General features: G+C 33.8%; 1 protein-coding gene across 1 annotated transcript in view; it reads right to left on the bottom strand.

Moving 5' to 3' along the window:
* Positions 1-17,728, bottom strand: part of LOC123670450 (sensory neuron membrane protein 2-like) — a 57,533-nt gene that overhangs the window by 17,913 nt on the left and 21,892 nt on the right. Inside the window, exons 4-7 of the mRNA XM_045603944.1 lie at positions 14,365-14,533; positions 7,541-7,632; positions 6,989-7,203; positions 4,552-4,677 (exon numbers count right to left, since the gene is read on the bottom strand). Of these exons, the coding sequence (XP_045459900.1) occupies positions 4,552-4,677; positions 6,989-7,203; positions 7,541-7,632; positions 14,365-14,533 (602 nt within the window). The remainder of the gene's footprint in view (positions 1-4,551; positions 4,678-6,988; positions 7,204-7,540; positions 7,633-14,364; positions 14,534-17,728) is intronic.

The following is a 17,728-nucleotide window of genomic DNA, read 5'->3' as shown; positions in this document are numbered from 1 at the left end:
TAAATAACTAGCTGTTCCTCATGGTTTCAGACGAATTTTAGGAACAAATAGCCTATAGTCTATCTCGTGAAATGAGTTATTCAAGACAAATTTTTTTTTGATTCGAACCAATAGTTATTGAGATTAGATCGTGCAAACAAACAAATAGAGTATTCAGCATTTATAAATATCTACACAATGCACACACGATCGTCTGTTCCTAAAGTAAGCAACTTAATGCTTGTGTTATACGTAACAGCCGATTGGTATAGCTACATATATTTTTTTTCGATAAACATACTTATAAATTATACATTTATAAATAAATATTTATATTACACCGAGACACGGGATGAGAATCGAACCCATAACCCTCGGATCAGAAAGCACTACAAACTGCGCCAACGGGCTAGTCAATTTTAATATTAGTATGCCTACTTAAATATACTGAAAAAACTAAAGTATGCAAATACAGGGGTCTAGGCTCCGAATATGATTTTGTCCCATTCGGTGTCGAGACCCTTGGTCCGTGGGGTCCTAACGCTAAGAGGCTTTTTAAGGAAATAGCAAAAAGGTTATTTGACATCATAGGAGGCCGAAGAGCTGGGCGCTACCTCGGACAAAAAATTAATCTAGTTATTTAAAGGGGGAACGCTGCACGTATCTTCGGAACCTTCCTAATGGGACTTTTAATAATAATATATCTATAATCTATAATAATATATATAAAAGCGAAAGGTCACTCACTCATCACGAAATCTCCGAAACTATAACACCTACAAACTTGAAATTTGGCAAGTAGGCTCCTTATAGGACGTAGACATCCGCTAAGAACGGATTTTACGAAACTCGACCCCTAAGGGGGTAAAACGGGGGTTGCAATTTTGTATGAAAGTCCTATTTTTTTGAAGTAAGAGACTTGAAATTTAAAATGTATGCTCTATAGATGATAAGAAGGCGTACAAATAATTTATCTTAAGAAATCAACCCCCTTTTGGGGTTAAAACGGGGGATGGTAGGTTGACTCACTGATCACGAAATCTCCGAAAATAAAACACCTACAAACTTGAAACTTAGCAGGTAGGTTCCTTATAAGGCGTAAACATCCGCTAAGAGATGATTTTACGAAACTCGACCCCTAAGAGGGTAAAACGGGGGTTGCAAGTTTATATGAAAGTCCTATGTTTTTGAAGTAAGAGACTTGAAATTTAAAATGTATGCTCTATAGATGATAAGAAGGCGTCCAAATAATGTATCTTTAGAAATAAACCCTCTTTTGGGGTTAAAACGGGGGATGGTAGGTTGACTCACTGATCACGAAATCTCCGAAACTATAACACCTACAAACTTGAAATTTGACAGGAAGGCTCCTTATAGGGCGTAAACTTCCGCTAAGAACGGATTTTACGAAATTACACCCCTAAAGGGGTAAAACGGGGGTTGAAAATTTGTGTGAAAGTCCCATGTTTTTGAAGTAAGAGACTTGAAATTTAAAATGTACGTTCTTTAGATGGTGAGAAGGTGTCCAAATAATGTATCTTTAGAAATCAAATCTTTTTTGGGGTTAAAACGGGGGATGGTAGGTTGACTCCCTCATCACGAAATATCCGAAACTATAACACTTACAAACTTGAAATTTGGCAGGTAGGCTCCTTATAGGACGTAGACATTTGCTAAGAATGAATTTTACGAAACTCGACCCCTAAGGGGGTAAAACGGGGGTTGCAATTTTGTATGAAAGTCCTATTTTTTTGAAGTAAGAGACTTTAAATTTAAAATGTAAGCTCTATAGATGATAAGAAGGCGTACAAATAATGTATCTTAAGAAATCAACCCCCTTTTGGGGTTAAAACGGGGGATGGTAGGTTGACTCACTGATCACGAAATCTCCGAAACTATAACATCTACAAACTTGAAATTTGGCAGGTAGGTTTCTTATAAGGCGTAAACATTCATTAAGAGATAATTTTACGAAACTTGACCCTTAAGGGGGTAAAACGGAGGTTGCAATTTTGTATGAAAGTCCTATGTTTTTGAAGTAAGAGACTTGAAATTTAAAATGTATACTCTATAGATGATAAGAAGGCGTACAAATAATGTATCTTTAGAAATCAACCCCTTTTTGGGGTTAAAACGGGGGATGGTAGGTTGACTCACTGATCACGAAATATCCGAAACTATAACAGCTACAAACTTGAAATTTGGCAGGTACGTTCCTTATAGGGCGTAAACATCCGTAAAGAGATGATTTTACGAAACTCGACCCCTAAGGGGATAAAACGGGGGTTGGAAGTTTGTATGAGAGTCCTATGTTTTTGAAGTAAGAGACTTGAAATTTAAAATGTATGCTCTATAGATGATAAGAAGGCGTCCAAATAATGTATCTTTAGAAATAAACCCCCTTTTGGGGTTAAAACGGGGGATGGTAGGTTGACTCACTGATCACGAAATCTCCGAAACTATAACACCTACAAACTTGAAATTTGACAGGAAGGCTCCTTATAGGGCGTAAACTTCCGCTAAGAACGGATTTTACGAAATTACACCCCTAAAGGGGTAAAACGGGGGTTGGAAGTTTGTATGAGAGTCCTATGTTTTTGAAGTAAGAGACTTGAAATATAAAATGTATGCTCTTTAGATGGTGAGAAGGTGTCCAAATAATGCATCGTTATCTATATATATAAAAGAAAAAGGTAAATAACTCACGCATCACGAGAACTCAAAAACCGCTGGATGGGCTATCCATCCAGGTTGGACAAAGATAAAATTTGGCAGGGAGGTAGATTATAGTTAGCAGACGTCCGCTAAGAACGGATCTTACGATATTCCACCGCTAAGGGGATTTAATTGGGGTTGATAGTTTGTATGAAACATATACAGCCTGAAAACAAAACTTAAAAATGTGGTGTATAGAGAGGTTTTATAAAAATAACTATTAAATTATACTACATCGGCCTTTTAAAAAGTTACTCAGTTTGATAAGCATTTCAAGTGACTGAAATAAAAAAAAAAAATGCATTCACCATCTTAATAGTAATGCATATCTTTGATCCGGGACCCTCCAATTAAAGCGGCTGAAGGCTCCCGCAGGGGTTTTGGTCGGTAGTGCACCCCCAAGTGCTAAGCCGACATACGGTCTAGGACTGCCTACCCGGGCATCCTGGATATCACCCATAAATGGGTTACCCTGCGATAACAAAAAAAAAAAAAATGCATATCTTCATTCGTTAAGATTTTGATGAGAGTTTCACTGGAAATTTACCGGGAAAACTTTGTGACACACTAATTTCAACGCGGGCGAAGCCGCGGGCACAGCTAGTATATATATATATATATATATATATATATATATATATATATATATATCGTCAATGTACTTTATATAGCTTTAAATAATTGTATTTGTTCGCAAAAGAAAAAAAACCGACTTCAATTACATCGACAAGTAATACAACGTAGGTAGACGAAAAAATAGTCAAGTAAACACGTGTTATCAAAGACTACTCAAAATGTTGTTATCAAATCTCGATGAAATTTAAACGTGACCACATGATAAACATCAGCTTTCGAATAAATTAAAAATCACCAAAATCTGTAGACCCAGTAAAAAGTTATGCGGTATAATACAACGTAGGTCGACGAAAAAATAGTCAAGTAAAAACGCACTATTAGATATAACTCGAAAAGTAGTTGTTAGATCTCAAATAAATTTAAATAGGAATAAATGACACACACCACTTAAATGTACCAAATTACAAAAGAACTGTTCGTATTTCGTCGTTTGTAAAGTTAAGTTCAACTTTGGGGTGCCGTTTCAGCGGTACCAGCAGGTCGCAGGATTTATACGAGTACCTACCTTGCGTGTCGTCGGCGGTCGCAAAACTTTCTACTTGATAAATTATTTGATTTGATTGGATATCCACGAAACATTCTCTATACCTAGTTGTCATTTAACAATGCATATATCTATCTATTTTGAATTGTTTTATAAATATTTATTTCAAAAATATATGAAAAATAATATTTACTTTATACGAACAAAACATCCAATTTTTTATAATGTAATATCTGTACCACGTCTGTTTCTAACGGTGAGTTGCACGAAAAGAAATTAAAATTTAAGTAGTGATCAAACTAATTTAATCGCAAGAATTGTATGAAATTCTTGTGATTAAATTAGTTTAATCTCTACTTAAATTTTAATTTTGTTTCGTGCAACTCGGCGTAAGGTAAGAAACTTAATGCCTGTGTTGTAGGTAACAGACGACTGATATAGCATATTTTTTTCCGATAGTATATATATAATACTTATTTTAATAAATACATATATCACACCCAAACTCGAGGCGGAAATTAAACCTACAAACTCCGGAGTAGAAAGTAGTAGGGTTAAAGTCGATTGGCTGTGATTATAACAAAATGAAATATAAACAGCGTTTGACTGCTTGCCTCGAGCAAAAGAGAAATATTATTGAATCAAATATTTGTAACAAATTTAATGCAATTACAACAAGAAGTCAATTATTTGTTCATGCTTTAGTAAAATTGTTTAAAAAGATGATATTAACTTACTTTTTACAAAAACATTTGTTGTTCGGATTCGCACTTTTTGCGGCGAAAAGCATTTCGTCAATTTCATAATAGTAGGCGCTTAAGTTGAATATCTCACGCGGACCAACCAGGCTTGCAGAGAAGGATCTGAAAAATATGATAGATGTACCTATCTGTAAATATATAAGTAGAGCAGCGTTTCGGAATAGGGGTGAATAGTACTTTTCTTGTTTGAAGAAGAAAAAGATGAGTGTGCTTTAGACCACACGACTAAAGTAATACTTTTTTTAGTTTACCCTACAGTAATGTACGAATCGTAATTCTTTCTCTTTCTATCTTCACTAACTTATATCCCCCTCTCAACTTCCGTTCGCTTCACCCAATCACACTTTTCGTAACGATCTCGTCACGCTTTCACCAACTCAAGCGTGCGTAAAGAAGTTTTACTTCGAAAAGTGGCAACAAGATTCAATACAGATTTAAATTCTGATGTCGGTTTGGGTTGCGACTATTTTTTAATACACCCTGTTGGTAAACAAGCGTAAGGTCCACCTGATGATGAGTAAGTGCCATAAAATTTACCTGGAACCAACTATATGCTCCTGAGTATTGGGAGCGCTTTGCCAACCCTTTCCTCGCCGTCAACGTAGGGTATAATAACTTCAGAAACTGTGTCGCCTTTACTTGTCACAGGAACATACCATTCGAAACCAATATTTTTAGGTTGTGATCTTCTGTGAGGATGAGGTATTTAACCAGCAAGACATTTCCTCCTGGGTTTATTACAATAAATCGACTATTCCATTACAATCTTATAATTGTAAAACCTTTGCTTGACCATTGATTTCATATTATCACATGTAGCTAATAATTTAGTACTTAACGAAAGATTAAATTATTTTTAGAGAGAGAGATTAGGTAGATTAATAATTTTGTCGTCGATTTTATTTCTAGCGTGTAATACAAAAGATTCACCGATTAATCAAGAATTAAGTCGAAATATGATTATATTTCGACACAGCAGGATATAGAATAAGCCTTAAAAAGTTTCTCCTCAATAAAAAAAATATATATAAACTATAACTTAGATTCATATTCGCGACTATATATATCTAATTTTTTTTTTATATCACTAGGTCAGTAAACAAGCGTACGGCTCACCTGATGGTAAGAGATTACCGTAGCCTATAGACGCCTGCAATACCAGAAGTATCGCAAGCGTATTACCGACCCAATCCCCAAACCCCCCAGGAAGAAGTTCTGGTCACCTTACTCACCAACAGAAACATAATACTGCTTGAAAGCAGTATTATTTATCTGTGATCTTCTGTAAGGTCAAGGTACTGCCCCAGTCGGGCTGCTCCAGATTTTGAGCAGGAAAATCCTGCTGTGCCCTACCTCAGTTATTTCTGCTGTGCCCTACCTCAGTTGTCATATACCTATATAGTGGAATTCGATGGTACAACAGAGTAACATATCAAAAACTTGTCTCTGTTTGATACCGTTATGCGTCAAATGGCGTTATCCACAGCCGCTGAAACCCGAGCTGAGACAAATAGGTACACATAGCCTATACAAATATTTGTCATGTGCGGGAATGATTTCGTCACGGACGTTTGAACAGATATAGTTAAAAATATCTTTCATTTCAAGAAGACAAAAAGATTAGAAGCCTATTACTAAATAAATTAAATAATTAAATAATATTGTCTTCATTTTCGTTTAATGAAACACATACTTGCAAAACTGTTTTATGCCTTTAAATACATGAGTGTTGTATATTTTTATGAATATTATTCTTGTAATAATAATACGTGAAGCTAAAACTTTGTATTCCTTTTTACGAAAATTGCGCGTACGGTGGAGTATGAAATTTCGCACACTTATAGTATAGAGAAAGAGTGCAGGATGCTAATATATTTTTTTTAATTATGCGTAAAAAATACATTAAATCATTAAAAAAAAAACATTACACACACTACCTTGTACTTAACATACACACGCATATATACTCTTTTGTTTATTATTACCGAAGTATAGTTTTCGACAACAAAACCTTAATAATGTTTAAACTTATAATTTAAATTAATTATGTTCGAATTTCGACCACTAGGCGACCACTAGTTCTTGTAATTACATATTTATTAAGTTAGATACATAAAGAACAAAAAATGGTCCCTGCTTATTCTATTTATAAATAAAATACTAAGCTATCTTTTTTGTGTTGTATAGTTATTTAAAATGAAATAATTATTCAAGTTTTAATAAAAATACGTAAAGTTATTCGTTTTGATCTCAGTAGACATTTTCTTAAATTGTCTACTGTTAAACTATCTGAGTCATTGATTTGTTGGCAGTACGGATCAGAGTCTAGTAGTAGTGGACAGGTACGAGTAAATATAATTTAATCTATTCTTCTTAAATTCTATAATACAAAACATAGTAATTTTAAACTAACCGGCAAATTTCTGGCTCAAATGTATAGATCTTATCGGGTGGGTTTCCTTCAATCGGCGGGAATATTGAGCTGTCTGATCCATTGATTTGTCCGCAGTACGGATCGCCCCACTGGTTCATGGTGGTCTTATTGTTATAAGCGACTATATGACCCAATTCGTGAATGTTTTCAATACCACGATTCATATCATACGGGCCGGATTCTGTTGTATTGAGCTGTAAATAAAATATACTATTTAAATTAAGAACAAATACAAAATGTGAATAGATTTTTTTTTGTTGTTTGTTATTGTTGTGTATGCGCTTATTTAATTATAACAAACAACAAAAAAATCTAACTCTTAAAAATTAACTTAAATCAATTTATTATTATAATTATAATTAATTACTAAATGATGACACGAAGAGCTTTAACGTATTTTTTTTGTCTAACTCCTGCAAATTTAATGAAGCAAATTCTCATTTTCTAATAAAAAACAACTTAAAACTAACGGGCGCTTCTTAAAATTAAATTATAATTATTTTATGTTACTAAAAGAAAGGCAATACTCACATGACCAAACATAGAGAAATAAAATCCTTTATCGTCTTCAGCAGGTCGCATTACGCTCGGTTTTTCTAGTCTTATTTTACCGCAGACTAGAGCTGAAAGTTAATTTATATTATGTAGTATATGTATGTATGTATATATGTATGTATGGATATATGTATGTATATGTAGATGTATGAGTATATGTTTTTTCTTAAATACATCAATTTTTCTTTTTCAATTCCTGCACTAGGTACTGTAGCTCGCGTTCACATCATCTCTCAGTACCATGGGTTGACCGGTAGAGATCTCTTTTAGAGATAAGTTCGCCCTTGCAAACTTTCTATATAATGGCTCTTGTAAAATATTTTGTGCAATAAAGATAATAGTTTTGCCGAATTACTACAAATTACTAAAGAAAATAGAAAGTAGGAGACTATCACAGTTTAAAACCTGAACCACTTAAAGACCCACTAAAATACTAACATTAATAAGTAGACCGTTTCATTCCAAAATTCCTAAAAAAAATCCCTATTGAATTTTTTAGATTATTTGAAATAATCCTAAAAGCGGATAACCGTCGTTTTTTTTTTAATGATAGATCAAATATGCCAAAATGGCTTTCGTAAAGAAAGGTCTACTGTTCTGGCGATGTATAAGTATATTAGAAAGATTTAAAAAATATTGGACAGTAAACAATACGGAATCGGCGTGTTACTAGACATGACCAAGGCATATGACTGCGTTCAGCATAATATACTCTTAAATAAACTGTACGGTATAGGTATCCGCGGTGCTGCTCACGAGGCAGTTGTCACGAGTTAGACTGCAAAGTTATGAACGCGTCCATCCCCCAGGGAATATAAGGTCTATTATTTTTGATATAGGTACATCAACGACCTTCCTAAGATCATGGAAGAGCCATGCGTATTGTTCGTCGACGACATATCTTTGCTGACTTCATGTCAAAATAATGATAGTAATAATGTCCATGAAAAACTTGACTCTTTGCTTGAAAGAACTTAAGTTTCTTAAAATAAATTTAAAAAAAACTAAAATAATAACTTTTAATCCTTACCAAAAATGTGCACTAAATTTAAATTACAGAAACAATAACATAAAATTGGAATGCGTGAATGAATTCACATTACTCGGTATTGGAAGGCGCACATACAAAAAATAAAATCAAAGTTAGCAAGCTTTTCATACGTACTACGAGAAAAAAAAGACCACTAGTGTAGACACAGCCATATCTATATATTATGCATATGCACACTCTTGGCTGAACTATGGCGTTATCTTACGGGGAACTAGCACCGATGCTCCCCCTCTATTTACCCTTCAAAAGAAACTCATCAGAATTATTGCCAATTTAAAACAAACTGAAAGCTGCCGCTGCCTGCCGTTATTTCCAAAAATACTGAATACTCTTTTTAACTGGCCTGTACATTTATGCAAATTTGTCCGTAAATATACCTAAACACTTTTATACAAAACGTGAAGAAATACAGAATAAATACTCATTACGAAATAGACATAAACTAATACAACCAATTACAAGGCTAAAAGTAAACTATGTAAGCACATTTAACTTATCAATAAAAATGTATAATAAACTTCCTAAAGGTTGGATTGAAGAAGAGAGTGATAACTTATTTTTAAATAAACAAAAAAGTTACTAGTCACTAAATGTTACTATAACATAAATGAATACTTTAATGATAAACTATAAGACCAAATATTTATGTTGATGAAAATATATAGACATACTATAAAATATTATATTGGATGAGAACAGATAGTTTATATTACGATATATATTCTAGGAGCGCTTCCTCTTTTCTACCCAATTATTTCGTGCCCCAGCGGGGTCCATAATAGTGCTCTGTATCTTTGAAATAAGTACACTGTAGATAATGGTTATGAAATAAATAAATGAATAAAAAAAACTATCATTTCTAAACGATATGCAAACACCGTGCACAGTAAAATCTATTAAGATGCAAAAACACTTTAAAATCGCTTTATCTAGATTGCATATCAGACTCACTTCAAACTGTCATAAGAATCTCGTCTGAAGGTATATTCTGTGTGGATTTAAGAGCAAAACTGAGCATACTAAATTAGGTCCAAATATATTTTTTCTTAATGTTTGGATGTATAATGTGTCTTAGGGTTATGTTATAGGGTTTAAATACTTTATATATTTTTTCTACCATTATTTTTTTCACCTGGAGAATTTTACGTTATCATTTTGCGACATCCCTTATCCCTATCCCTAATTAATATTATAAATGCGTGTTGTGTTGAATGTAAGTTTGTATGTAACGCTTTCATGCGATAACTACTTAACCGATCATCATGAAACTTTGTACACATATTTTTGGAGGTATCAGAGTAAGATAGGATACTTTTTATTAAAAAAAAAATTGATGCGAGCGAAGCCGCGGGTAAAAGCTAATAGGCTATAATAAAATATACGCAATTATTATTATAATATAATATTTTATATAATGAATTTAATCCTCAGATATTGTTTGTTGTTAGTTCATGATGATGATATTTAATGTTTGTTTAAGATCTATGAATTTTAACTCAATTTTTTAGCTTAAACAATTTGAGTTATTTCTAAATAATATGTGCAAAAAGTTGAAAATTTTGAAACAACTTTTTGCATGCATTAATTTTAAACATCCATCCATTAAAAAAATAATAATGTGTTGAAACATTTGAAATACAATGAGTACCAGATTTCAAATGGCTCTTTTGTAAAAATATTAAAATGAAATCAGTATTTTATTTTTACTCTTTATTTTTTCTCTTTTTTATATTTTTTTTATAGAAACTTGTGTTATTCAGTAATAAATATTTGCGATATAAATATAAATAAAAAACGAGTGTGCTTTAGACCACACGACTGAAGTAAAACTTCTTTAATTCCCTCTACAGTAAAAAACGAAACTTAGCTCTCGCTCTTTCTATCTTAAACAACTTTTATCTCCCCCTCAACTTCCGTTCGCTTCGCCCGATCACACTTTTCGTAACCTTCTCGTCACGCATTCACCAGCGTACTACCGAAGTCAAGCGTGCATAAAGAAGTTTTACTTCAGAAATTAAGCTTAGTTAACCAAACAGTGAAATTGATGAGATTAAAGAGTTCAAGCCACTTAATTCAACAAATGCCTATAACGTTTACCCGTAACAGCTACTAACAGTTAAGATAATTCTTAGTGCCCTTGAAATTGTACTAAGGATTTTTAAACTATTGGTGTCCTAATTGACTTAAGTAACCCTAGTTTTAAACTATTGTATTTATAAATCTATTCTACGTACAATCTTATAAATTTGCTAATTGACGTCTGCGTTTAATTATATTTGATATATTATTAACAATTATAACGGTTTGAATTTTTGAAAATCTAGTCATAATGTTGAATATTTTGTGCCATGTTCATCCATTTAATTGAGATTGTTAATACAGATTTTGTAGTTATTATCTGTTTTATGACATGTTTATTTTTTATCTGTGCTTTTATCTAGTATTTTTTGGTTTCCGTTTGTAACTATGAGTAGCTTCTGTTACGTTAAATATAACTAAATGAAATAGCTTGCTTGACAAAAAAAGCCGTTTTATTTAATACTATATCAAATACTATAAATTTCTAATCAAGTCTTGTAATAAATGTCACGATTTTTACATTAAAATTAACAGAAGTACCAAACAATCTCTCCCGTATAATCCTATTAGCTACAATGCTCTTCTACGGCATAGCAATGACTAGCCCGACAGTCAGTAAGAGACGTTTCTTTACAGATAATTTACAGGTAATATTTTAAGACATGTAGTGTAGTTACTAGTTAATAAAGTAATAAAAAATAAACTTCTTATTAACAATGGCTACTAACACAATTAGAATTTTGTTGTTTAAAACATTACAGAAGCTTAAACGGCCGATTACGAATAAAATATCTAATATTTATTCAAATAGAATAAAATTGTGCCAGTTGTGTTACTCACCTTACTAAGAAATATTTCAATATTATTATAAGAAAATAACAAAACAATACATAGCATAATAATTGTTATTAACGATTATTAATTACTGATGTCTGATATTATATTTTTTATAGCTTAATAACAATGAGTTCCAAGAATTTTATTTATAACTAGCTGACCCGGCGAACTTCGTATCGCCTAACAGTCGATTCTTTAATATAACTAATTTTTTTTTTTTAGAATTTTTCTCTCCGTAAGAACCATCCTCCTACTTCAAGGAATATTTTAAAAAAAGAATTAGCGAAATCGGTCCAACCGTTCTCGAGTTTTGCGCTTAGCAACACGTTCAGCGACTCATTTTTATATTATAGATATTGTATAGTATTATCGTAAATTAATGACGCTGCAATATTATTTATTAGTAATTTTACTAATTTACATCTTATCAATGTTAACGCCACGAGCACTAGCTCAGTGATTAATAACTAATTCATCATCATTACAGCCTATACAGTCCACTGCTGGACATAGGCCTCCACAAGTTTACGCCAAAAATAACGTGAACTCATGTGTTTTGCCCATAGTCACCACGCTGGGCAGGCGGGTTGGTGACCGCAGTACTGGCTTTGTCGCACCGAAGACGCTGCTGCCCGTCTTTGGCCTGTGCATTTCAAAGCCAGCAGTTGGATGGTTATCCCGCCACCGGTCGGCTTTTTAAGTTCCAAGGTGGTAGCGAAACTGTGATATCCCTTAGTCGCCTCTTACGACACCCACGGGAAGAGAGAGGGTGGCTAAATTCTTTAGTACCGTAGCCACACAGTACGAATATAACTACGTAATAACTAATTAACTTAAAAAAAAAAAAAAAAAAACCGAGTGCTTTAGACGACACGACTGAAGTAAACTTATTTAGCTCTATACAATTACGAATATAACACGAACTTCTTCTTTTTCTATCTTCACTAATTTATATCTCCCTCTAAGCTTCCGTTCGCCTCGTTCGATCAAACTTTTCGTAACGCTCTCGTCACGCATTCATCAGCTTACTCCCCAAGTCAAACGTGCGTAAAAAGTTCAACTTCAATAAAAACTATCAACAATATTCTAAATGAATAAAATACTTCATAATATTTTTTTGAGAATATTTGGTTGATTGAATAATACTTTATATACATTATAAGCCGTGTTGGTATATTTCCGGGGAAATACTCGTGACTTATCGTATAATTCAGAACAGAAGAGTGATCATGATTGATTGATATGAATGAATTTGATAAAAAAACACGTGTGCGTTTAGGATATATGGATTTTATGTAGTCTTTCATTAAATTTGATCCAATTTTTGATCAAACGATGGTCAAAATATATTTAGCTTTATTTTTATACTGTCCTCTATAATATGACGGTTGGAGGGTTGGTATGCCTGTATTTTTTATTATTATTATTTTATTATCTGCGAATTGGATGAAATATCTTACGGTCAGTTTCAATATTCTGTCTATCTCTGAATTAGCTTCCATATAAATTGTGTATATCGCTAGTAGGCAAAACCAGAGATAGACAGATTATTGAAAACGGCCGTTACTCCTCCATAAATTTTAATCTAATGTTTGATAAAATCGTGGTTAAAATATGTAGATTTATAATGTATGTATTTTTTAAGAATTTTTCAATTTTTCGTCACGACAATTTCATTGTGACTGAAGTGTGTTTTTGACGTGAAACATGTAAAGAATTTATGATGAAAATAAATGCAACGAAAACAAAAAAAAAAAACCGGCCAAGTGCAAGTCAGACTCGCGCACTGAGGGTTCCGTACAAACAAAATTATTAAAATTATTTTATTATATGATTTAAGTAAAGTAAGTGCTGTGTGGCTACGGCACTAAAGAATTTAGCCACCCCCTCTCTTCCCGTGGGTGTCGTAAGAGGCGACTAAGGGATAACAAGGTTCCACAACCACCTTGGAACTTAAGAAGCCGACCGATGTCGGGATAACCATCCAACTGCTGGCTTTGAAATACACAGGCCGAAGACGGGCAGCAGCGTCTTCGGTGCGACAAAGCCAGTACTGCGGTCACCAACCCGCGTGCCCAGCGTGGTGACTATGAGCAACACAGATGAGTTCACGTTATTTTTGGCGTAAACTTGTGGAGGCCTATGTCCAGCAGTGGACTGTATAGGCTGTAATGATTAAGTAAAAATTTATGATTTTCGCAATTTTTCCTTTATCTGTGCTATAAGTTATGCTATAAGTATACGTTGCTTCGTACCAAATTTAAAAATTCTGATTTCACGAGAAGTACCCTGTAGGTATTAATTCCCGTGCGAGTATGATCCTATAAGGGTTCCGTTTTTCATTTTGAGGTACGAAACCCTAAAAAAACCCAATTGAAAGCATATATTTTTTCATGACACAACAAAGAGTTTTGGAGAGCAGAGACATCGTCCTACGTCAAAAACATTGGTTTGACGTAGGACGTGTAACGTTAAAATTTATATGTATATGGCGGTTATAACCTACATGTAAAACAGGCTTAAACTTGTTTGAACAGAAATATATTTTAATAACGATATATCTCAGTTTAAAAAAATATTAAATTATGTTTATCAAATAATTAAGTTAATAGCGGTCTCTTTTTTTTGTTTTAATTTTTTTTTTTTTGTAATGAAACATTATTTTAAGTTCTAGCCATGTGTATGTTAGTTATGTTTAATCTAGTTATTACCACGTATAATTAAAGTAACATTTAGACCTTACTATAATTGTGTGGTGTACTTGAAATATGTTGTATACTTTTTAGGTGTTCTTTAAATAAATAAAAAATATACAATTCAAAAAACGACTTACATAAAGCCGAATTTTCGCCGACGCAGTTGAGGAATATTCCGTCGAAGAGAATGTCCTTCACTTTGACCCTCATGAATGGGTCTGTCAGATTTGGAAAAAAGGTGGCGAGAGCACTGTTCACGAGAACTGCTGCTACTGGCATTATGTCCAGTACCGTCAAAATAGCTGCCTGGGAACAAATAAAATGTAATAACGGGTTAGCGCAACGGACACAGCATCGGCTTGTGGCTGTTGCGCTGGCAAATGTTCGGTTTTGGTCGATCCTCGCACATGGTATACATTTGCATTGGTCATACAGATGTTTGCCGTGGTCTGGGTGTTTGTACCTGCTTGTATTGTGTTTGTTTCCGGACTCCGGCACAGAAGTAAATCTTAGTGGAAGCAGTTGAGTGTTAGGTATTTATTTATTATTTATTATTAATTAATGTAACGATATAGATAATATGTGTAGCTGTGTGGTTACGGTATTAAAGAATAGCCACCCCTTCTCTTCCCGTGGGTGTTGTAAGAGGCGACTAAAGGATAATATAGTTCCACTACCACCTTGGAACTTAAAAGGCTGACCGATGGCGGGATAACCATCCAACTACTGGCTTTGGAATACACAGGCCGAAGACGGGCAGCAGCGTCTTCGGTGTGACAAGCCAGCCCTGCGGTCACCAACCAGCCAGTCCAGCGTGGTGACCATGGGCAAAACACATAAGTTCACGCCACTTTTGGCTCGAAATTGTGGAGGCCTATGTCTAGTAGTGGATTGCGATAGGCTGCACGACTGGACCATACGACTGAAGTAAAACTTCTTCACAATACGCTTGTACTGTGTCTTAGATATACGAAACGTAACTGGCTATGAGAGAAAGAGAGAAAGAAAATGTGTGCTCGCACCTCTCTCTCGTCACGCATTCACCAGCTTACTACCCAAGCCAGGCGTAAAGAAGTTTTAATTCGACATGGAATATAATAATATAATCGAGTTTGCTCTATTTTACTGGCATTGTTTTAAGTATGAAATAATCTGCGTTACAGATTATGTTATATGTCAGCAGTCATATTGGTGTAATTCGTTACGACTCAGGGATTTTCTTCGTCTCATTTATTAGGAGACGTCAAAGCTTCGAGTTATAAGAGGCATTTCTTTGATATTTATATATAACTAACTGAACTGGCGAACTCTGTACAGTCATATTGCTTAAATTTGTACTGTGTTTAATAAAAATAAAATATAACTCATATTTTACGCTGGACAATGTACATATCTGTTCAAACTTTTTTTCTGAGATTAGCCTGGACAAACATCGTAACACGAGATTTTTATATATATAAATTACTTGATGATCCGGCAAACATTTTTCTGCAATCTGGATAGGGACACCATTATCACCAGGGTAATAAGTATATTATATATGTACATAATAAATAGCTTACGACCTATACTCAGATCTATCTATACACAAAAACATTATAAAAATCGGTCAAGTCATTTCGGAGGAGTTCTTTAACAAACTCCGTTAGGTTTCCGAGGTTTTATGTATTAGACACTAATTCTTTTTTTTAATGAAAATATCTTTTTTTATATGACTCTTGTGCTGATAATAATGAACACAAAAAAAAAAACAAATGTGCTTTTAGAGCACACGAATAAAGTGAAACTTACGAAACATAACTCTGTTTCTATCCTCACTAACTCATATCTCTCTCTCAACTTCCGTTCAATCTCGCCCGAGCACACTTTTCGTAACGCTCTCGTCATGTATTTACCAGCTTACTCCCCATCTCAAGCGTGCGTAAAGAAGTTTTATTAAAAAAAAAAATGTTATTTAGTTCAGTTCAGTCGCTCAGATGCTATGCGCTTACATTTAGACAATTCTTTTTTTGTTTTATAGGTTATGTTTCTAGATTTTTTTAATATACAATGATAGGCTTGCGTTTGACCACTATTTTACCTGATGATAAGTGAAAATGCGGTCTAAGATGGAGCACGCTTACCTAATAAAACGCGACTTAAATATCCCCAGGTTATAGTTTTCCGGAAACACAGACGCTGGTAGAGAGTTTCATTCTTTGGCCGTACGGATCAAGAATGTACTAGCGAATCGCTTAGTGCGTATAGGGGGAATGTCAAACATATAAGGGTGGCGTAACGCAGAGCGTCTCGTTGTACGAAGATGGAAGAGAGAGGGGGGGGGGGGGGGAATCAGGTTATGGAGTTCCTGCGCACACTCTCCGAAGTGTACACGATAAAAAACCGACAGGCCGGCCATCCCACGCCGATGACGCAAGCTTTGCAGCTTTGCAGACCTTAGGTAAATTAAATAACTTTATATTGCACTGAAATATTAAGTTCTCACTGTATTATTTACACAAGGTTACAAAGGTTTAACTTAGATTTAATCATAGAGGCGTAATATACAATGCTTCAGTTAGAAACTTCGAAACAACTTCGAAACTTGACAAGTTAAATAATTAAATTTATCTCGTCATTGAGTTTCAATTTATGTTTGTTCTTGTTACTCTACTCAAAATAAGTTATATTTTCAGAAATGTATTTATTTTATAAAATTAAATTAAATTATTTTTGTATCCATTCTCTAAATCGGAATTCGGTCAACTCAGTAAACAATTAGGTATAATACAACGTAGATTGATGAAAAACAGTCAAGTAAATACGCGTTATTAGTGATAACTCAAAAAGTACTTTTCATATCTCAATTAAATTTAAATGGGACCACATGACACGCACCATCTTTAAAGAAAAAAAAAAAACATCAAAATCCGTCCACCTATCAGTCAAAAGTTCTGAGGTAGCTATTAAAAAAATTCAATCGAATTGAGAAACCCTACTTTTGGAAGTCGGTTAAAACATCACGCTATATAATCCAAATACAATGGAGGTGAAGAGCTTTGCCAAAATAATATAATTATTGGACATCAACAAAAAATTAAATTGTTTTATACTTTTTTTTAATTAGTGACGTGTACACACACGTACGTGTATTTACGCCAATGTCAATATAAACATGTGTGGAGATTGAATATTATCAAACTGTTTGCTGTGTCAGATCTGTTCATACATATTTTAACTTCACTCATTAAAATGGTTTTTATAACCAGCTGTGCCCGTGACTTCGTCCGCGTGAAATTAAAAAAAAATTAATATTAATTATATTATAAATTTCTAAAATAAAAGTAGCCTAAGTCATTTCTTATTACACCAGTTATCTGCCAGTGAAATTCACGTCAAAATCGGTCCAGCCGTTTCAGATATTAGCCGAAACAAACGGACAGACAGACAAAAAATTGTAAAATATATTATTTTAGTATATGGACCGTGTATGCATCTATATGCATTTAGTAAAAGGCGGTT

Source organism: Melitaea cinxia, chromosome 4 (genome assembly GCF_905220565.1).
Source record: "Melitaea cinxia chromosome 4, ilMelCinx1.1, whole genome shotgun sequence".
Classification (NCBI taxonomy): domain Eukaryota; kingdom Metazoa; phylum Arthropoda; class Insecta; order Lepidoptera; family Nymphalidae; genus Melitaea; species Melitaea cinxia.
This window is presented reverse-complemented; position numbering and strand designations above follow the sequence as displayed.